The 23608-nt window shown below is 42.6% G+C and overlaps 1 protein-coding gene across 1 annotated transcript in view; it reads left to right on the top strand.

Moving 5' to 3' along the window:
* PRKRIP1 (PRKR interacting protein 1) overlaps positions 1-22190 on the top strand; it is a 27390-nt gene extending 5200 nt beyond the window's left edge. The window contains exons 4-6 of the mRNA XM_019646926.1: positions 2754-2839; positions 4550-4617; positions 21772-22190. Of these exons, the coding sequence (XP_019502471.1) occupies positions 2754-2839; positions 4550-4617; positions 21772-21878 (261 nt within the window). The 3' untranslated portion in view covers positions 21879-22190. The remainder of the gene's footprint in view (positions 1-2753; positions 2840-4549; positions 4618-21771) is intronic.
* Positions 22191-23608: the final 1418 nt, after the last annotated feature.

Raw genomic sequence — 23608 nt, 5'->3', positions numbered from 1 at the left:
TTCCGATGGTCTTAGGCGACCCCTGTGAAAGGGTCGTTCGACCCCCAAAAGGGTCGCTACCCACAGGTTGAGAACCACTGCCTTAAATGGAAAAAAAAAAATAGAAAAACCATAAACAAACATTAAACTTCAGTTAATGTGTGTGCTTAAATCTTTAGAAGTTAAATGTCTTGGAGACTGCAACTTACTTTGAAATGCATCTAAAACATAAGATAGCTTGATGGATGAATAGAGGCATAGATAGGTAGATAGATATGTGATAAAGCGAGTAGCAAGATGTCAATTGTAGAATCTTAGGTGGTGGGCATACACACTGTATAATTCTTTCAACTTTTCTTTTTGAAATTTTTCAGTGTAAAACACTAGGGAAAATATTAAACCAAAGAGACAAACAAGATACAGAAGAAAATGTGTAAAAATTTATTGGAATAGCCAAAATTGAGTTTGAAAAATATATGATTTTGGGGGTCCTTATCATGGTGGTTTTCGTCTGGTATTTGCTTGTCCTGCAGCCTTTCTCAGTCCCTGGATGCTGGTTCTTCTCCAGCTCCTGCCATCCCCTGGTTGTAACATTCTTAATTCTAGAGGGAAATTTCAGGTAGCTAAGTTTCAGGTGGCTTGTCACACAGCTATACCAAGTCACTGTCAGAAATAAACAAAATGCTATATGGAAACTACCAGAAGCACCTTTTTATTTTTAAACTACTTAGAGGGGAGGAAAGAAATAGAACAGGCTATTGTCTCAACTACCATCAGTTAGTGTGATGTTTTTATATATTGATTATAAAGACCCAGAGAAAATACAGAAAACTGTTTTACAAACTTTGAAGCCATGCAGACACACAAGTTTTTATTTCACATTATGAAAGACAGGCTCTGAGGTTAGAAGAAAAAAGAGGGGCAAGAGAATCCTCACATTTCACAGTGACCTCATATGTTGGACTTGAGTCCTTGCTATCGCCAGGGTCAGCAGCCAGTGGGGGTTCTGTTTAGTTCACTTGGTAAATGCAGCTGCTTCAACAGCACAGAGTTTACATCTCAGCTTCTAAACAAACGGAGTGCTTAGCTTTAAGCCATTTGCTTTGTAGTTTTCCTCTAAAAAGAGACCCTTCTTTTTTATTTCATAATTTCTGCTCTCAGAGTTCCTTTGTCACTCTCAGCAGAACCACAGAGGACCAGCAGAGTTGTTGCCAGCTCCTTCCTCTGCTGGCTCCTTTTTGGCCCCATTGACCTTTATGTCTACGACTAGAAGAAATAAAGATGACACTTTATATCTGTAGATGTCTTTCTAGTTTATAGGTGCTTTCCTGCGGGTTATCTCATTTTATTATTTTTCCTAAGGACCCTGGGAGAGAGGGATTTTTTCACCCATTTTATAGATGAAGAAACGGGGAGCTGCTAGGAAGAATATAAGGGGTGAGTGTGCGTGCATGTTCGCATACTACATATACATGTGTGTTTAGTAGAAAGTGATGGCAGTATGTGTTACACTGCTTTAGAATCAGTCATGTGATAACCGTTGCTAGTTAGGACTTAAAAATCCCTTGGTTCCAGCCAAAAGCCATCTGATGACTTCCCGTCACTGTAAAGAGAAAACACTCCTGTGTGTCTCCTCTACTCTCAATACTCCACTACACTTCCGATCATCAAACATGGGGATTTTCCCACACCAGGTAACTCTGTGACACCAGCTGAGTGTCCTACAATTTAACTTAGTTCTGCCACTGTCTATCTGGAAATAGTGGCAGATCCTGCAGGTTAAGGGCTCAGTCCCACAAGACTGCCCCTCACCCCCTTCAAAGGCCAGTCACAAGCCCAGGCTGTCATCTGTGCTTCTGACCAGCTGGCTATAAATTAGGTTTCCCACAACCTCCTCCTTGAGTTCAATCATTTGCTTGGATGGGCTTACAGATCTCAGGAAAACATCTTATTTACTAGATTTCTGGTGTGTTATAAAAGGGTGTAACTCAGAAACAGCCAGGTGGAAGAAGGGGTGAGGAGATTACACACCCTCTCTCAGCACCTCCACAAGTTCAACCTGGAAGCTCTCCAAACCCCATCTTTTTGGGTTTTTTGGAGGCTTCGTTGTGTAGGCAGTATTGATTCAATCATTGACCTTTGGTGACTGGTTCAACCTCCAGCCGCTTCTTCCTCCTTGGAGATTAGGAGGTGGGGCCTAAAGTTCCCCTAGCAACCAGCACCCTTCCTTGGGGCTTTCCAAAAGTCACTCCTTAAATAAGCTCTTGTGGTTGAAAGGGGATTGTTATGAATAATAAGAGACACTCGTTACACCTTGATCTCTGGAGCTATTTCAGGAACTGGAAACAAAACTAAACATAATAAAAGGTGTTTCTGTGGCTCTCATATAGGAAATTTATAAACGTTGAGGAGCTATGTGCCAGAAACAGTGGATGAAGATGAAATATGTATTTCTATGATAAGTCACAGCATCACACTGTCGAAGGCCCTGGCGAAAACACAGCTGCTAGTGCTGCCTCTGCCCTCAAGGAGTACCGTGGACGCTCCCTCATACTTGCATCTCTTACATTTTCTTGTATGGAGGTATCTTAATGAACTGAATGAAAGAGCTACTTCGCCATCTGAGAGCCATATATTGATTTCCTGCCCCACGTTAAAGTGGCCCGGGGGGCCTAGATTTGCCCATTGCACCCCCACTGGTGTGACTTCTAGAGTTCTGGTACCCAGCCTAGAGTGTGTCTAAATGATTTTTTTTTTTTTTTTTTTTTGGGCAGCAAAAATTGGATGTAGAGTTTCAGAAGCGACTGGAAAGGAATAAAATTGCTGCAGAGGAGCAGACTGCAAAGCGACGAAAAAAGCGGTGAGGTCTTTGTGGCATCCCATAACTAATGAGACTTACAGGCAGGAAATGAGAAAACAGATGGGTGGTGAATGAGTTCTGGTGATGCCGGCAGAGCAACTCCCCTGGAGTGGGGACTCAAACCCCGGGTCAGGAGGTTCTTGGCTTCACATAAGAAAGAAATCAAGCATGAACCGATACAGAGTTTAAAGTGAGGGTAAGTTTATTTAGCAGAGAGTAAGTAGGAAAAGGAAGGCCACCCCACAGACAGCATGGCAGTCTCTAATCGCTAGTAAGAAGAGAGAGCCCTTCATCCACTGGGCTAGGATTGTTTATATGTGTTTTCCTGCTTCTGTAGAAAATTTCTTGGTATGGAGAAAAGAAAAACGGTTGTGAGTTTATCTTTAACTTCTGTAAGATGCAAGAAGAATAGGGGCAGGTTTACCTTTAACTTCTGTGAAGCATGACCTATGGCTTGTTTGTAGTAGGCTTAACTACGGGGGGGGGGGTGCATAATGAAATCTCTGCTTAATAGCCTTTGGATGGTTTGTTCTGTGTGATTGATTAATGTCTGCCTGAGTTCTGTGTCTTGGAGCATGCAGGCAGCAGGCTTGGAATCCAACCTCATAGTTTCTACTTTTATAAAAATAGTTCTCATCCTCCTTCCCTATATTACTTGCAGTCAAAAGTTCGACTGTATAGCCTATAGAGGTCTTGGGCAATACAACCCACTGACGAACAATCCAGTACCTGGCTTTTCTTCCTGTACCTGGGGAGAGATCAAGTCACTTATTGTGCTCCTCTCAAAGCTTGTTACAAATTCTCCAAAGCTTGGAGGTCAGCCTTTGGTGATTACATGGATTTCTGCGTCTCTTTCACTTCTGTATTTCAGCATCAGGTTTAACTAGGTGCTGTGAGCGAACTTCTCATTTAGCTTCTTCCTTAAATTAGGGTCTGTGACCTCCCTAAATGACTACATGAGTATACAGGCTGCATGTGTGTGTGTTTTAATAAATGTTCCCTTGTTGGCGTAAGAAATGTCCAAACCTGTAGAGGATTATTATAAGAATTTATTTGATCCAAACTGACAGCAATTGCCAGGAAGCGAGATCTTAAATGCTTTGTCCAGAATGACAGTTTGCAACTTCTTTTATGCATTTGAAATTAAGGAGGGAAGTAAGGAAGGTTTTGTCAAGGTGGGGATTGGATTACAGGATAGTTCAGGTTAGGTGCTCTCTTGAGGGTGGTTACTTCTGAAAAGAGGCTTTTCAAAGGTGTGTTAACCTAGATGCACAGAAACAGCGGACAGGGCTTTGCTTAAGGCGAAGATAAACCTTTTACTAAAGAAGTTACATGATTGTGGATTTATGATTGGATCACCTGTAAAGGTTATTTTCTGTAGAACCCCTTTTTCATTCACACCCCCAATTTTTTGAGAGCTGAGCTTTATTCTAAAAATAGTCCCGAAATACGTTGGAATAGAAAAGCATCTCCAGTATTTCTGAGATTGCTTTAATCACCACAGGACTCCCGAAGATTTTATCTTAATTCATGAAGAAAGCAGCTTGATAATGTTGATGTTGGAATAGCAGAATCATAAAGTATTTCTTTCATTGTATTGTAGTATTTGTGTAATTATAAAGTATTTATAGAGCCTATAAGTAGACGTCTCTATTCTAAAATATACAATAAGGTAGCCAAGGAATTAATGTATTTATATTACATCTGTAGCCAGAAGTTAAAAGAGAAGAAATTATTGGCAAAGAAGATGAAACTTGAACAGAAGAAACAAAAAGAAGGTGAGTGGTACCCACTGTTCTCGGTTGTGACCTTTCTCAGTGCTAATCACAGAAGCTGACCTGTCAAGAATGAGATTTAGAGTTTGGAGCTGGCTGGCTAATGAAGAAATGAGGGATTGTTTCTATTAATTAGGAGTCATCTAATTGCAAATGTCAGAAAGCCAAACTGTGTTGAACAAACAGAAAAAAGATACCGGCTCACGTGAAGTCCAGGACAGACGTGGACTTCCTTCAGACATGGTGAGTAAAGGAGTTTAGTATTGTTGGCATCCAGTGTTTTCCTCTGTCCCCTGGGTCCCTGGCCTCAGGCAGGCTTATGTCCTCCCTGTGGTTGTCAGATTCCTGTGGCTATACCCTGCCTCATACTTGGAATGAGGAAAGAGTGAGGGGGGATATCCCTAACAAAAGTATTTTTGTGTCCCCTTTGTCTCTGATTGAGTCACTTGGCAAGTCAGTTAAGAATGCTTTTAGCTATGAGAAACAGAAAACTCTACTAGCAGTAGTTAAACAAAGAGGAGTTCATTTTTCACACATAACAAGAAACCTGTTGGTAGGTGGCAGCCTGGTATGTTCAGCAGTTCAGTAGTGTCAGGCCCAGCACCCCTACAGTTTTCTGGGCCTTTATCCTGTGTAATGTGGCTGCTGAAACTCCTGGCATAATACCTATGTTCAAAGCAAGAAGAAGAGGGGAAAGAAGTGGTACTTGTCTGGGCTGTATTTTTGTAACTGAAGAGCAAAGCATCTCCCAGAAATTCCCAGCAGATGTCGCCTTATTTAATTTTTTTGTTCAGCACTGGGTCACTCTGCCATCTCTTGCTGCATTCCCGCTAGATGAATAGAAAACAGAATTGTCATTACTGTCTTTAACCTATGGTGATCCATTACTGGGAGCTGGGTACATTGCCACTCTAGACAGAATTGAGATTTTGTTAACAAGGAGGAAATAGGGGTGAGTAATGTGTCAACAACCCACAGTGCTGCCAGCCTTGCCTACCTCTGAACCCATCACAAGGCCAGAGGTACCAGCCACTCCCCTGGGAGCCCCTGGGCTGAGAATCAGGGAGAATGGGCCCCAGATAAGAACAACCAAGGATGCTAAAAATAAAAAATAGAAAACCTGGCAACTCTCTACTACATTACTGAATCTGTGGCTATTCCGTGATTGACTAGGCATGATTCCTGGTTAGACAACTGTGATTTTTGGTTTTAAGATAAAGTCTGATTTCACTGGCATACTGAAATATGATTGGCCCCTTCCAGGACCAATTTCCTTACGAGTTGAAATGTACTGTGCAACACACTATATATGGTATGATTTTTTACTGTTTCCCACTGTTTTCTAGAAGAAATTATTTCAGTGCCAAATGAAATGTGATTGCTAGAACCTCAACCTTTAAATAAACCACCTCATCAGTTTCCCTGCCCTACCCCCAAACACACACTCACACAGAGGAATGTGGAAGTACTTGGTCCAATGGCTGGAGGCTTGGGCACAGGAGTCACTCATGTTCTGCTGAAGAAATACTGTAGCTTAGACACAGTATATTGGGAAATAGAAAGTTCTCCTTGTCTCTAGGTAATTTGACCCTCTTTCCAGGGCCTGTTGCTTTTGCTGCTTGTTGTCATTGTTGTTCTATATGTGTTAGGGACTTTAGTGTGACCACCAAAGTCTTTGTTTGGTTAGCTTAGTGGCCACTTGATTAGAGATTTCCTTAAATGCCTTGAACCAGTAAATCTTCCAGTTTTTGCCAAGGGGTTCTGTGTGTGTGTGTGTGTGTGTGTGTGTGTGTGTGTGTATGGGAGCATGCCTTCAACATTATGGCAGGCAATGTACAATTTTGCATTAGTCTTCGCTTCCTCCTTACACAGAGCCTCAAGGTCAGCCAGAGGTGAGATTAGGGCCATCATTTGTCTTTCTTAGACATGTACACAGCTTTGCACATGCATGTGGCCTTCTAGATTCCCAGCTTTTCCTCTTAAGCTTTTGATTAGCTTCTGTGATATTAAACAGTTGCTACCGATTGTTTTTGACAAACACCCTAGGGAAAAGGCTGTTTCGCACTGAGTCAAGTTGAATAAAAACAAGCCTTAAAGTGGAAGTTTCCAGGGAGCTGCCAGACAGGTCAAATTCGGACAGAACTCTGTGTATGGAACTTCTGAGATCCCCCCACACAGTTTACTTCCTCCAGTGGCTGCTAGGCTGCTAGTTTTCACAGCTACTGTGATTATGAGGCTGTTGGTTTTGGGGGCTAGCTCAGATCTAGGGAGAGAGGGTAGGGAATAGGGCAAGTTAAAACACCACAGAGCTTGCTGTTCTTACTAAGATTCAGCCATTTTTCTCAAACAATCCAAGGAATATTTCCAGAGTTCTGAAAAACTTGATTTTGATGATTGTCAGTGTTCTTGAGGCTTTTATTGAGGAGCAGATTTTTAGAGGTCTTTACTCTGCCGTTCTGAAAGTGCTTCCAGCCCTTTAAAATTTAATCTACCTATATTTGAAATATGTTTCCTGTAGACATCAAACGTTTGGGACATGTTTTTCATTGGTTTTTTTTTTTTTTTGAAGATTTGATTGGGGAATTGGGGAAGAGGAACAGTGTTGGGGAATTGGGGAAGGGGAACAGCCAAGTTTTTGTTCTTCAGTCTTAGTTGTGGAGGGCATAGCTAGCTCAGCTCCAAGCCCAGTCGCCATCCGGCCACCCATAGGCAACTCAGGGCTGCTCAGCTCAAGTTGCCGTGTTCAATCTTATTTGCAGATGGGTATAGCCCACCTTCCCATACGGGAGTTGAACTGGCAACCTTGTTAGGAGCATGTGCTCTCACCACCTGAGCCATCATGCCACCTGTTGGCAGCTCAACTGGGGTGCAGCTCACTGGCCCATGTGGGAATCGAACCGGCAACCCTGTTGCTCAGAGCTTGCTCACGCTCTTAACCAACTGAGCCACCCGGCCGGCCCTGGGACATGTTTTTTACCCATTCTGACAGTCTCTATCTTTTTACTGATATGTTTGAATTTTAGGACTACCGTTTTATTTGAGTTTTGTTCCCTCTGTTTTTTGTTTCTCTGTTTTGTCTTCCCTGTCTTTTTTTTGGATTATTTGAACATTTTTTATTCCATTGTAATTTATCTATTGTGTTTTTAACTACAGTTGACCCATCAACAACACGGAGGTTAGGGGTGCCGACACCTCCCTCAGCTCACCCTACAGTCAAAAATCTTAGTATATATAACTTAAGTCAGCCCTCCCACATATGCTCATTCTGATCCACAGTTGGTTGAATCTGCAGATGAAAAGCCTAAGGATACTTACTTAAGAGAAAAAAAATCCATGTATAAAGTAGACCTGTGCAGTTCATGTTGTTCAAAGAGTCTATGTTCTGAACACAACCAGGTTGACTGCCTGCTAAAACAAATATCAACAAGACCAGAGCCTTGTGATGTAATATTCTGAATGTTCATGAAGAATCAGGAAAATCTCAACTTGCACGGGGAAAGACAACCAACAAACACTAATGATGAGATGACCCAGATGTTGGATTACCAAATACTTTAAAGCAACTGTTTAACATTTTTTCCAGGGAGGGAGTAAGAGTGACACTCTTGAAACAAATGGGTAGAAAACTGAAGCAAAAAACAAACAAATGGGTAGAAAACTGGTACAAAGAAGAATGAATGGAAATTTTAGAACTTTTCTGAAAAACACAATAATTGAGATAGAAAATTCACTGGGTAGGATTGGAGATAGCAGAATGGAGATGACACAGGAAAGAGACAGCTTGAAATAAAATCAATAAAATCAATAGGAGTTCTCCAATATGAACAAGAGACCAAAAAAAACCCACAAAAAGACATTTTCCCAAATTTGACAAAAGACATATGCCTACAGACTCTAGTAGCTCAGTGAACTCTAAACAGGATAACCCAAGGAAATCTGTGTGCAGACACATCATTATCAAACTGCTGACATCTAAAGAGAAATCTTGAAAGCAGCCAGAGAAAAACAATGATAGAACTATATATTTATTTATTTATATAATTATTTATTTATTTATTATTTTTAAAGATTTTATTGGGGAATCAGGGAAGGGGAACAGACAAGTTGCTGTCCTTTTGTTCTTCAGTCTAGTTGTGGAGGACGTTGCTTCACTGGCCCATTTTGGTATTATCATTATGCTCTTCCCGGGTGAGGCAGATAGGTCGCCGGCCATTGGACAGCCACTCACAGAAGCTCACGAAAGCTCACGCCCGCCCAGTCCCACTGTAGCCTATGCCAGCGACTCACAGCAGCCCAGCTCCAGGTCAAGCTGTTGTTCACCATCTTAGCCGTAGAGGGCACAGCGTCACTGGCCCTCATGTGGGATCCGAACCAGGGCCCTGCTGCTCAGAGCTGGCGTCCCAAGCCAACTCCTAACCAACCCGCCACTCGGCTGGCCCTGACAGAACAATTTAAATGACTACAGATTTTCATCAGAAATATGGAGGTTAGAGGAAGTGGAACAACATTTCTAAAGTGCTGACAAAAAAAAAAATGCCAACACAATTCTGTATCTAGTGAGAGTGTCCTTCAGGAACAAAGGTGAAATAAAGATAACCTCATATAAAGAAAAGCTAAAAGGGCCGGCTGAGAGGCGCATTGGTTAAGAAAAGCTAAGAAAATTCATAGCCAGCAGACCTGTTCTAACTGAATGACTAAAGGAAGTTCTTCAGACACAAGGGAAATGATGCCAGAGGGTGCTTGGAACATCAGTAATAAAGGAAGAACAGAAACAGTAACTACCTGGTTATGATTCTAGACTAGTTTCTCGAAATCTTTAAAATATGTTTGATGATTAAAAACAAAAATAGTAAGGGCCGGCCGAGTGGCTCAGTTAGTTAAGAGCTCGCTCAAGAGTTTGAGCTCTGAGCAACAGCGGTTCGAGTCCAGCCCGAGCTGAGCAGCCGCTGAGCTGCCAACAGGTAGCAGGATGGCTCAGCTGAAAAAAAAAAAAAAAAAAACATTATCTGATGTGTTTTTCAATGTATGTAGATGCAATACAAAGGGCAGCTACACATAAAGGCTAAAGGAAGCTATGTGGTGAAGTTTCTACATTCCATGTAAAGTGGTGAAATACTGATTCTAACTAGACTGTGAAAGTGGTATGTGTATAGTAATTTCTAGGGGAACAATTAAAAAGGTACAAAAAGAGATACACATAAGTAGACCTGTGCAGTTCACGTTGTTCATAGACTCTCACCAGCCTTCTGTGGGCTGTGGTTCCAACGGCAGTACAGTTTTCAAAGTATTTGATGTACTCTCCAGATGTGTCCTGTATATGCCACCCAGTGGTCAGTCCGGGTTTTTAGTTCTTTGAGTTCGGTTCCCAAAGTGTTTGGTGTGATAATTAGGGCCAGATCCGCTTGCACTGTCGGGGTGAGCCCAGGAGTTCGCCCAGGAGTTCATAAACAACTCTGCGGTGTGTCTTCTAATCTCCTCCCTCCCCCTTACCGCCCCTGTAGTTTCTGGTCTCCTGGGGCTCCCCTTTTCACACCTCCAGCCAGAAAGCTGGGACTTTAGTTACTCTCTCTGCCACATACTCCTGCACCTGCACCCAGGGCTGAGCAGCCTGGAGACAGAAAAGAAAAGCAACAGGGGCTTGCCCGACCATCTTAGAGCCACAGCTCCTGTGGTCAGAAAGATAGGTTCCCCTCTGAAATTTTTATGCCTGCAAGCTACTATTGCTGCCCCAGGCGCTGTTGCCACCATGATCCCAGCGGAATTGTCTAGGAGCTGGGGTGTGAGATAATGGAGAAAAGAGAGGAAACACAGAATTTCCCTCACTCTGAGCATTAGGAGTCTCCTTTCTTACTTGTCAAACCAGAACTAGGTTTCTCTTGGAGTTCTGTCTGTCTGTGCCCGGTCTCCACTTCTGGGTGTTAAGAGTCCAGGCTTGGGGATAGTGGAAGGGAAAGGGGGAAAAAACCCCAGGAAACTCAGTACTGTTCTTGGAGCACTTTGTATTCTGATCTTTTACCCCAATCTGCTTACTTTTCAGAATCCATGCATCTGTCCACGTTCTATAGTTGTAGTGGAGAGATGGAGTTGAATGTGCTTCCTCTATCTTACGGGGACACTCTATTTGTTTCCTTGAATCCAAATACAGTACTTTATATTCAACTCTTCTGCATTTTAACTTGGTGTTATTGGCTCTGTTGATTCAGGTTTCCAAAATCCTTTTCAATCCTGGAATTCAGCCTATTACCATGTCTTTCTGGTGGTGTCATGGACAGGTTTGATAAACGTATGTCCTTTGTCATGGTAAAAATGTTGAACCAGACTGGGCCAGAACCCTCAAGCATCTACTGAAGAGCTCCATCTAGGCTGGCACAGACCTGCTCACTAAAACTCTGGGTGGAGTTACTCTCCAGCTAGGAGTCAGCTAGACTCACTTTTGTTTCATCTTACTTAACAGAGATGTCATAGGAAACTAAGAGCTAATTTGAGGTCGTGAAGTAAGTACAGTAGATGTAAGTTCTAGGCTCAGCTCTCACTCTAGCTCACCCTGACCTCAAGCACCTGGCTTCTCGTGTTTGAGCAGATTTTTTTTTTTTAGCTTGTAAAATGATAAGCTCTTTCTAGATCTAAAATTCTGCAATTTGATAACTGCCTAATGCCTTGCTGTAATTAAGATACATTGGGTTATTGGAAAAGCCATGACATACCGGTATTTTTTCTGTTTTTCGTTGCAAAAATGCGTCATGACTTTTCTGACAACCCAATACCATATTGGTGGGGATGAGGGAAACCCCTCACCAGTAAATCTAAGAACCCTTTCAGAATAAGAATCTGAAGTTAGTTTGCTTTGAATTTGTACTTTTTAAAAATTTCTTTTTGTTTTATTTTTTTAATTTATGTATTGAATTTATTGGGATGAAATTGGTTTGTAAAATTATATAGGTTTCAAGTGTACATTTCTATAACACATCATCTGTACAGAGGGTGTCAAAAAAAATGTATACACATTTTAAGAAAGGAAAAAACTATTAAAAGTGTAATAATATATACCGATAACAAAAGATGAATACAAGTCATGTGTATACATTTTTTTGGCACCTCAGTATATCACATTGTGTACTCACCACCTAGAGTCAGCTCTTTTACCCTCTTTACCCTCATCTATCACCCCCCGCCCCCTTACCCTCTGGTAACCACTAAACTGTTGTCTGTGTCTATGAGTTTTTGTTTCTTTGTCTTGTTCCTTTGTTGCTTTCAGTTTTATATCCCACATATGAGTGAAATAATATGATTCTCAACTTTTTCTGTCTGACTTATTTCGGTTAGCATAATACATAATCTCAAGATCCATCCATGTTGTCGCAAGTGGCAGTATTTCATCTTTTCTTATGGCAGAGTAGTGTTCCCTTATGTATATATACCACATCTTTTTTATCTAATCGTCTGTGGAAGGACAATGTGGTTGTTTCCATGTCTTGGCCACCAAGTTTGCACTTAATGAACATGTTTGGATCCATATTGACTTCTTAGTAATTGGTTCTAGAATTGAAAAAGACAAGTGGCAGCATTACGAAAGGGGCGTTTCATAAATTCGCCTTTTCTAACCCCTTTAGACATTAGACGCATATGATCATGCAGTTTTTAGTCACCCTCCCTTAGTTTGCCCAAGACTATAAGGAATATTTGAGATTGTATAACAGGTTTTAGTACCTGCAGGCAGATTTCATTCCCAGAGCCTTCAGCTTGCTAAAAATGGCCGTTCGCCTTCTCACTGGGTCTCCCCCTGTCCTGAGCTTCAATTCTATCAGAAAGATAGATTTCTGCCCATGTCACATCATGAAGTCACATCATAGTCGCACAGTATCTTTTTCAAACTGAGGGGTCTGATCTTGTACTCGCTGGGTCATGAAATAATTTTAGAGTTTGCAGCCATTGTTTTTTTCAAACACAAAATAGACCAGAAGATATTCTAGTGCATCACACTCGGAATAAATATTTTGTGAAAATTTCTTTCAGTTTCTGTGTGGGCTGTGGGCTATGGGCTTCAGTCAGACAAATTTGAAGATCATTGTTAAAGTGCGTGGGCCCTGCTCTTAGACTTGATTGTGAAATTAGCAACTGTACATATTAAAAAGTGACTAGTAATTCTACATGTTTGTATATGCTTCTTACCAAATGAGCACGGTAGAGAGTGCTATAGGGATAACTGTCATAAAAATGGTTTGTGTGCCTTTTACCTCGCCTTCTCAGTTTTCCTTCTTTTTCATTTTGTGAAAGAAAAAATAGATTTTCTAACTGCCTGTTTGAAAGGAATAGAAACTTAATGTCATGATACTCTGTTGTGCCACAAGGGGGCTTCTGTGCACCATCGGCTTCTTGATGGCCTTGGAGATAAATCACTCAAGCTTTTGGCTCTTCTAAAAAGCAATAAGGGACAGCTGGCTAGGAGTTGCATTCTGTTGTTGGAGAAGAAATATCCCTGCTTGTTGTCCATACTGGTCCAGTAATTCAGTGAAGACACCCATCAGCGTGGGACACCATTAAGCCAATTTAGATTATTATTAAGTCCTGAACTCCCAAAACGATGTAGTCTAACACCAGTGTTACTTGTCCTAACATAGGCCTGCCTACCAAAGAAATGCAGGGTGATCCTGAGATGCTTTATTACTAGGTGTATTATGAGCAGTTTCTCAATTTCAGCACTGTTGAATTGACATTTAGGGCCAGGTAATTCTTTCCTGTGAGGGGCTATATCCTGTTTATTGTAAGATGTTTACCAGCATTCTGGCCTCTGCCCACTAGATACCAGTAGCACCTATCCTCCCCTCAGTCATCGGCATGCAGAAATGTCTTCAGACATTGCCAAATGTTCCCTACTGGGGGAGGGGGATAAAACTTGCCCCAATTAAAACATATCTCAGCTGGCATCTGGTGTTCAGAAGGTACTCATATGTTTGGATTGAACTCTTTGTTTCAATGTCAAAATTCTTATATATGTTGGAAAACTATCCATATCCCTTGTGTCTTTTGAGAATAAAGATAATAATGATCATTTTAGAAATTTTTGGAATATGCAGAAAGTAATAAAGTTAAAAATAAAAATTATCTGGGGGTAACCTAGCTAGTTGGTTAGAATGTGGTGCTGATAACACCAAGGTTGCCTGTTCGATCCCCGCATGGGCCACTGAGCTGCACCCTCCTTAAAATAGTCAACTATGCCATTGTAGCATGAAAGCAATATGTAACCAATGACCATGGCTGTTCCCCAATATAATTTTAAAAAATAAATAAAATAGAAATTATAACCCTTACTAAAGTAATCACTTGAACATTTTGACATTTATTTCTGTTTTTAAATATATATTATATAAAAACTATTTATATAAATACCATATTTTGAGTTGTCCTAATTTTATCACATAACATTGTATCAAATATTTTCCCATGTTCTGGGCTGGCTGAGTGGCGCATTGGTTGAGTTGGCTTGGGACACCAGCTCTGAGCAGCAGGGCCCCAGTTCGGTTCCCACATGAGGGCCACTGACACTGCGCCCTCTACAGCTAAGATGGTGAACAACAGCTCAGCCTGAAGCTGGGCTGCCGTGAGTCGCCGGTGATGGCGTAGGCTGCAGTGGGGTGGCAGTGGGCTGCCATGAGCCACCGTGAGTGGCCAGCAGCTGCCGTGAGCTGCCATGAGTGGCTGTCTAATGGCCAGCGAGCAACTGCCTCACCCGGGAAGAGCGCAATGATCACAATACCAACATGGGCCAGTGAAGCGACGTCCTCCACAACTAGACTGAAGAACAAAAGGACAGCAACTTGTCTGTTCCCCTTCCCCAATTCCCCAATAAAATCTTAAATATATATATGTATGTATATATATATATATATATTCCCCCCCCCCATGTTCTTGCAATTCCATAGTACGAGGGATTTTTTCCTAGTCACTCATCTGGTTAAAAAAAAATGTTAATAGTTTCAATTATACTCAGTAGCATTTTACCTAGTATTCCTATATTCTGTGAATAAAATCTCAGATTCTTGGATTTTAAAATATTATGTAAACACTAGTATAAGAGTAATAGAAAAAGCTCAAATATCATCATTCTAATAGATCATCTTTCTATCCATGTTCTTTGTCTTCACGTGCATGTCATTTGTACATAGTTATATATTGTATGAGCAGTTTTCCATTTTATTTTATCTAACATTATAAGTATTTCCAGTCCTTTATAATTTTTCCAGTGACTGACAATATCCATCAGTAGACGTGTCATGATATACCTAACCCTTTCCCTTTTGTTAAACATTAGATTGGTTCTAGTTTTTGTCTCCTTTAGATGATTCTTAGTGAATATTGTGTACCTGTCTCCCTTCCCCCTTTCTGGGTGTTTTCCTGAAGATAAATTTACAGCAGTGGGAATGACTAGAGCACAGAGTACAAAAAGATTTCATGGCTCTTGAAATGTATTGCCCGTTTCTTTCCAAAGAACTAGTACCAGTTCTTTGGCCCTGTGCCCTTTTCTCTTTACTGTCATCAACAATACACAATGGTGTGCACTTTTACCATATTCTTGCTGGCACTGGGTTTTAAAAGTTGTTCCTCCACATGGATAAAAGTATGACTTGAGAGGAAGTTAAGGTCTTAGTAAAAACAGGATTTAGTAAAAACCTTAATAAATACAGACCCAGATCTAGCAGAACCGTGGTAGTAGCCTCTGCTCTCTTCCCACCCCGCCTCCCCCACTACCACCCACTTGTGTACAGCCTCAAAAGCTCTTTTTAAAACATAGATTGGGTTGTCATTTGCTCTTCTGCTTATATAATAACAATAGCTAACATTTACTGAGCATTTATTATGTTCTACGTGTTTTGCAGGTGTTAAGTAACAGGCCTCACAGCGGCCCTATGATAGGCAATGGTGTTAGCCCCATTTTACAAAGGAAATCTGAATCAAGTATGGACTTTAGCTAATTCATGTTTCAGTATTGGTTGGTTATTGTGGCAAATGAACCATATTAACTCAAGATGTTAACAGTGGGGGAAATGGGATGTATGGGAATTCTTTGTACTGTACTGTCTTTGTAATTTTTCTGTAAATCTAAAACCATTCTAGGGACTTAGGCACCAAGTGGTGACGGCTCCCGCAGAGCTAGAGGGAGTGAGTCTGGGGTGGGATTTGATCCAGGTAATGTGTCATCACTGGCTGTGAGCTTACCCACGAGGTGATCCTGCTTGAAACCTAGTCCGCAGCCCCTGCGTTCCTGGCACACCCTGTCCGGCCCTTTCTGGTCTCTCCTCTCCACCAGTTTGGTCTGGCCACTCCCTACCCTAGTCTCTGCTCTTGCCAAGCTTATACCTCTGCTCTACTGCCTTGCTGCGCATGTCCAGGCCTCTGCGCCCTTTTCTTTTTCTTTTTTTTTCTTTTTTTTAAGATTCTATTGTGGAATTGGGGGAGGGGAACAGTGTTGGGGAATCGGGGAAGGGGAACAGACAAGTTGCTGTCCTTTTGTTCTTCAGTCTAGTTGTGGAGGACGTCGCTTCACTGGCCCATGTTGGTATTATCATTGCACTCTTCCACGGTGAGGCAGTCACTTGCCGGCCATTGGATGGCCGCTTACGGCAGCTCACGAAAGCTCACGCCCGCTGCTGGCCAGCCTCACTGCAGCCTAACTACTGGCCGAGCTGTTGTTCACCATCTTAGCTGTAGAGGGCGCAGCATCACTGGCCCTCATGTGGGATCTGAACCGGGGCCCTGCTGCTCAGAGCTGGTGTCCCAAGCCAAATCTTAACCAACGCGCCACTCGGCCCGCCCTGTGCCCTTTTATTTTTCGTACTACCTAACTCCCCATCTGCTGGAGAACATCCTGCACCTTCCTCTGTCAATATTTTCTGTCTTTGGGGGGAGAGGGGAGTGGTAGATGAGAGTAAAGGGGGTCAAATATATGGTGATGGAAAGAGAACTGACTCTGGGTGGTGAACACACAAAGTGATCTATAGATGATGTATTACAGAATTGTACAACTGAATTCTATGTAACTTTGCTAACAATTGTCAGCCCAATAAACTTTAATTTAAAAATATATATATGTTTTTTTTTTCTCTCTTTGTAAAGCCTTTCCTAACCCCCACTCCCACCCCCACCTCAACCTAGCTGATCTAGCCTTTCTCTCCACCTTGCTCCCAGAAAGGTTTGGTTATAGAATCTGCTAAATCACATAACATGCTTATCTCTTCAGCTGTCATCTCAGTTCCATGAGGGTAGGACAGTGCCTTTTTTTTTTTTAATAAAAAAACGTTTTGATTTAGAATGGTTTTAGATTTAGAGAAAAATTGCAAAGATAGTATAGCACAAAGAATTCCCATATACCTGGTTTCACCTGTTGTTAGCATCTTAAGTTAATATGGTTCATTTGTCACAATAACCAACCAATACTGAAACATGGATTAGCTAAAGTCCATCCTTTACTCAGATTTCCTTAGTTTTCACCTAATGCCTTTCTCTTGTTCCAGAATCCCATCCGGGATATCACATTACATTTAGTAATCACGTCCCCCTAGGTTCTTGTTAGCTGTGACAGTTTCTCAGACTTTGCTTGTTTTTGATGACCTTGAGAGTTTTGAGGGTCAGGTGTTCTGTAGCACATGCTTCAATTGGGATTTGTCAGATGTTTTTCTCGTGGACTGGAGTTATTTATTTGGGGGAGGAAAACTACAGAGATGAAGTACCATTCTTGTCAAATCAATGCTGCATACTTCAAGATGACTTGATATTGACCTTGGTTACCTCGCTAAGGCAGTGCTCATCAGGATTCTCTACTGTAAATTACTCTTTTTTTTCCCTGCCCACACTTGTACTCTTTTGCCTTTTCCACAATGTCATTTGGAAAGAAGTCACTGTGTGCAGCCCCCACTTCAGGAGTAGAGGGTTATGAAGCCCTTCCACAAGGGCGGAGTAGCCGCATAATTGGAATTCCGCACAGATTTGTTTCTTCTCCCCTATTTGTTTACTTATATCAGTATGGACTTGTGGATGTTTATACTTTAGGTTTAATCCAGTACTACTTTATTTTGTTGCTCAGATTATTCCAGTTTGGCCCCCGGGAGTGCCTTCATTTGGCTCCTGTGTGCCTTTTCCATACTCCCATCATTGTGGTGGTGGTGTGTGGGGGGCGGGGGAGGGCTTTAGCACTTCCTTACTTTCTGGCACTACAAGATATTCCAGGCTTATCTTGTGTATTTCCAGACCTAGAATCAGTCATTTCTCCAAGAAGCCCTGGTTCCTTTATTGGAGAGTAGTGTTAGAAACCAAGACTAGATGTGCTCTTTACTACTAGGGTATGTTTTTAGGCCCTATTAACTGATAGAGCAAGGAAATATATATGTGTGTGTGTACTACACAGGGTATATACACATATTTATAGATATTTCTATATGTAACCACCTGTATCTATATTAATCTAAACAAGAATTCATACTGATGTCTCCCAACTCGAATCCATTGCCACATGGATCATTCTAGCCTTTTCAGGTTGTTTGCCTGGAACCTCCCTCTCTATCAGTGAGTAACCTGGCTCCCACCATCCACCATCCATTTATCTCATTGTTCAGTTCCAGTATATACAGACAGTGGTTTCAGAATTGTTAACCTGTTACCTGAGGGAAAGAACTTCATCAACTAGAGAACCGTGCTATGTGTAGTTCTTTTTGCCTTTAGTCTTACACACTCCCACTATTTCCAAAATTATTTAGGTCAGCACCTTTCCTCCACCCCCATTCATTTATAATATGGTTGGATTCATACGTCACACTTTGCATTTCATTCTGGGATCCTTGACATCCTAAAATTTACATACATTAAGGTTCATTCTTTGTGCTGTAAAGTTCTATGAATTTTGACAAATGCATAGTGTTATCTATCCACCATTACAATATTATATATTAATAGGATAGGCTCGGGCCCGCTGAACAGTGCATTGGTTAGGAGTTGGTTTGGGAACTCCGGTTCGGATCCCACATGAGGACCAGTGACACTGCGCCCTCTGCAGCTAAGATGGTGAACAACGGCTCACCCTGGAGCTGGGCTGCTGTGAGTCGCCAGCGAAGGCGTAGGCTGCAGTGAGGCTGGTCGGCAGCTGGAATGTGCTTTCGTGAGATGCCCTATGAGCGGCATCCAATGTCCGGCGAGCAACTGCCTCACCAGGGAAGAGTGCAATGATCACAATACCAACATGGGCCAGTGAAGCACGTCTTCCACAATCAGACTAAAGAACAAAAGGACAGCAACTTGTCTGTTCCAGTTCCCCAATAAAATTAAAAAATATATATATATAGAATAGGCTCACTGCCTAAAAAAAAAAAAAAGAATCCTCTGTGCTTCACCTATTGAACCTCCTCCCCACCCCCAGTCCCTGGCAACCCCAGATCTATTTACCCTCTCTCCAGGTCTGCCTTTTCCACAGCGTCATTTGCTTGGAATCATGTAGGATGTAGCCTTTCAGGCTGGCTTCTTTCACTTAACAGAATGCATTTAAGATCCATCTGTGTCCTTGTGCGGCTTTATAGCTCATTCTTTTTTATTACAGAATAGCATTGTCACATGGATTTACCAGTTTGTTTATCCATTCATCTATCTAAGGACATCTGGGATGTATCTAGTTTTTGGTGATTCTGAATAAAGCTGCTACAAACATTTATGTGATGGTTTTTGTATTGATACAGGTTTTCAGATCTGTTGAATGATTGCTGGATCATATGATATGATTATATTTAGTTTTGTAAGAAACGGTCTTCCAAATGGGCCACACCATTTTGCATTTCCGTCAACTGTAAATGAGAGTTCCTCTTGCTCTACATCCTTGCCAGCAATTGATGTTGTGAATTTTTTAAATTTTAGCCATTCTAATATGTCTTGTGGTATCTCATTTTAATTTTAAGTTCTTATGTCCTCAACCTTAAGCTTAGTAGTAATAAACACTTTATTATTTATTTATGTTGAAAGAATGAATGGTTGAAATAATTTTGTTGAATTATCGAATGACTTGAATGTGCATCAATTTGCAAGGTTTCTCCTTTGAGAGTGATACTCTTAGGCCCTGACAACACGTTTCCCACACACAGAAATCAAGTGTGTTTACTGTTAAGTGAGGCACTATATCTTCAGGGGCTTTTTAATCACAAGGAATGCTCTGGGCCCTCCTCTGTTAATCAACATCCGAAATACCCTGTTTCATAAATATCCAGGTTGATCAGTATTTTACGGTTTCATTAAGATCAGAATTAAAGATCAGATCCTACACTCTTGTCCTGCTGTGTTCAGACCTATGCGGGCAGATAGAATATGCTAACTTATGGAACAAAACAAAAGTAATGAGCGATGTCAGCCTTGGAGCCCAAGCCTAGAGCAGAGCTCCCCAGCTGGCATATGGTGATGGGCTGCAAGTGGCAAGAGCCTGATTCCCTCCGCCTCCAGGGTGGAGACTGAGTGCCTGAGGCCTTGGGCCAGTTGCCATATGTGCCCTAGAAATATTGTCCTTTCCCATGTGTGCCATGACATGAGAGAGCTTGGGGATGCTGCCCTGAGTCCAGGGAGCTCAGAGCTCGGTTTTTGATCACTCTCGAGTTTTTCCCTCAATTTCGCCATAGTATGCCCTTTTTCTTTATTGTGGTAAAATACATGTAACAAAATTTACCATCTTAACCATTTTAAGTGTGCAGTTCAGTGGTGTTGAACACATTGAAATTGTTGTGCTACCACCACCACCATCCATCCCCATAACTCTCTTCATCTTGTAAAACGGAAACTATGCTTATTAAACAATAACTTCCCATTCTCCTCTGCCACCTCCCGGCAACCACCACTTTACTTTCTGTCTATGATTTTGATTGTTCTAAGTACCTCATATAAGAGGAATCATAGTGTATTTGTCTTTCTGTGACTCACCTGTCACACTTAGCATAACGTCCTCAATGTTCATCCATGTTGTAGCATGTCAGAATTTCCTTCCTTTTTAAAGCCAAATAATATTACATTGCATGGATAGACCACATTTTGTTTATCCGTTCAGTCTGCTCGCCTCACTCATGTCTCCAGCTTGCTTTTCTTTTGCCTAAGTTTCATAGGCATTTCTGCAGGCAAGGTAGCCAGAGGCCTGGAGAGTCAAATAGTCCAGGTTTGAATCCTGGGTCCTTGTTTTCCTAGCACATTACGTAACCTCTCTGGGCTTTATTCCTCATCTGTAAAGTGGATGTGTGGTAGTGGTACTTATCTTATAGACTGTTGTTAAACAGGACAGTCAAGACTTAGAACAGTGCCTGGCACATAATAGGTCTTTGTTTGACCCTGTGAGGACAGCAAGAGCAAAGCTCTGGGTTCCTTGGGCTCTGGGGTGCTGGAGTTCCCGCACATCGGCAGGGAGGAGGCCCATTGATGGGCCTGGGTGAGCCCACTGCCTGCACATGGCCAGCTGGGGCGGACTTTGAGCTGGAGGCCTGGTGCTGCCTCTGTGGGCTCTGGCTCTGCCTTGTTCCAGCTCTCACCCACCGCCCTGTCCCCAAGAAGAGGGAGCAGTAGTTGGGAACCAGCTGTCTGTGCTCTGCTTTTGGCAGCTCAGAGGCACTGTGGGTACGGGAAGTCATGCCAGGGAAAACACTGGAACTCAGAGCTCCACTCGGAGTGTCGAGAGCGGGTTTCTGGTCTGTGGGAAGAGCTGGGAAGCTGGCATTTTTGCTGTGGGCAGAGCCCTCTGCTAGAATTTTTGAAAATTCTTCTGCAGACTGGGGAGAGTTTGAGCCATCAATAGCAGTGTCGTCGGTGTTAAATGTTAAAGGGCTGGCTGGGGGTATTGCCCTGCCAGGGTGATGGAGAGGACCATATACAACCACTGGGGCTCCATTTACGGGGCATCAGGCTCTTGTGTGTGCTGCTGGACACACAGGGATGAGGTCCACCCTCCGGCAGTGGTAGGTCAGTTCTGTGACCAACCCTTCATACCTGGGGAGTGGCGTTGGGGACTGATGAACGTGAGGACCTCGTGTGGCTCCTCGCTGTCTGTCTGGGAGCAGCCAATTCCTTCTGTTTCCTCAGTACCCCACCTTTTCTAAAGTGCCCCTTGATTCTTTGAGTTTGTATGTCTCTAATCTGAATGTCATGTGATTACAGGATCCAGTCAGTCCCAGGAGCATCCGTCCAGCAGCTCTGAGGAGGCATCGGGAACTGACGAGGAGGAGGAGGAGAGGGAGGAACCCAGCTTCGTCATGGGGCGGTGACAGCGTTGGCCCCAGCACCTCAGAAAACCCTCCACGCCACCCGATGGGGAGGGAGGCGGTTTCAGTTCACTTTCTCTCCCAAGGCCTCGCTGGATGGAAGCAAGTGGGAACCCTGTCGGCAGGACTCAGAGCCTGCGGTACAGAGGACCAGTTCCTGGACACTCAAGCAAGGGCATTGCCAAGCCGAGTCCATTCATTTTCCCGCCGAAGGGGGTAGGGGGTGGTATGCCTGTTCTCACATATTTTGACAGTGATGAGTTTGGGGCTGGTTTCTGTGAAAGGAATGTGTATTTAGTAAAGAATAGAAAAACGGTAGGTTTTGTTTGGACCTGTGAAATGCGGAAGCTGTAGGGAAGGTTGTGAAACAAGGTGATGGGGGACTGTTCCCAGACTCACTGAGGGAAATGGCTTTGGCTCTGGGCCTGCCTCCCATTTCCTTTAGCTGAGGGTGCAGACTGCACCCCAGAACACATGCTCCGCCCAGCAGCTCCCACAGTGTGTTTTGGGAAGCCTTGGGCATGTGCAGAGGGTGACATGGGACGTAACTGCGGGGCTGGGCTGCAAGAAACGAACTGGTGTCTGAAAAGAGCTTTTGGGAAAATAATTAGACTAGAAAAAGAAGCAGGTAGAGAATCTGGGCTGGGCTGAACCAGAGTAGAGGGCCTGGGGAGTCCTAATGGAACTAGAAGCGGGGGGACCCCTTGGCCAAAAGCTGCGTTTTCATCCTGAGGCCAAAAGCTGCGTTTTCATCCTGATGTCAAAGGGAATCTAACCAGGAAGTGGGAGGTTGCCTTTTAGACAACAGGAAGGAAAGAGGTGGCTTCTGATTAGAGCCTTTGCTCACTTTTTGGATTATTTATCTCCAACTCCAAGTTTCTAAGAATATTTTGTGCTTTTCACGGAGTTGGATAGAATGAAGGAAATCGCGGTTTTGAGTGAAGGGAAACAAACATTTTGCTCTTCTTTCACTTTTGTAGTATTGATTTCCCTGGCCCTGCCCTGAGCCAGGTGACTGGGGTGACTTCTGTCCTTTCAGGAATTCCTGAATTCAGCAGTTCAGGAATTTTTCTTTCCCTGGAAGCTGAAATGGAAAGTCAGCCCTAATAAATTCGCACACACCCTGGCCACACATTTTGAAACCCGGGTTTCTCTTTGGTCAGGGACTGGCAGGTTATTTGTGTTTTGTTTTTTGTTCCGGTCTTCGATCTGTTGGTTTCCTTATCTCCCCCTAGAATGTGTGTCACAACTCTTTTTTTTTTTTTAACTTAAACAAGTTTTTGTTTTACTTTTAAGTAGATTATATGTTTTTAAAGCAGTTTTAAGTTTACAGCAAAATTGAGCAGAAAGTAGAGAGATTTCTCATATACCCCCTGTCCCCACACATGCATGGCCTCCCCCATGGTCTGCATCCCACACCAGAGTGGTGCATTTGTTACCACTGTTGGACCTTCATTGACATGTCATTACCACTCAAAGTCCATAGTTTACAATAGTGTGCACTCCTGTTGGTGTACTTTCTATGGGTTTCCACAAATGTATAATGACATGTATCCACCATATGGTATGATACAGAGAAGTTTTACACCCTAAAAAAACTCTGTGCTCTGCCTTTTCACCCCTCCCTATCCCTGACCCTAGGCAACCACTGATTTTTTACTGTCTCCATAGTTTTGCTTTTCCAGAATGTCATAGTTGAATCATTCAATATATAGCATTTTCAGATTGGCATC

This window comes from Hipposideros armiger, unplaced genomic scaffold (genome assembly GCF_001890085.2).
Source record: "Hipposideros armiger isolate ML-2016 unplaced genomic scaffold, ASM189008v1 scaffold_107, whole genome shotgun sequence".
In the NCBI taxonomy this organism is placed as follows: Eukaryota; Metazoa; Chordata; class Mammalia; order Chiroptera; family Hipposideridae; genus Hipposideros; species Hipposideros armiger.
Note: the sequence above shows the minus strand (reverse complement) of the source record. Positions and strands in the feature narration are given on the sequence as shown.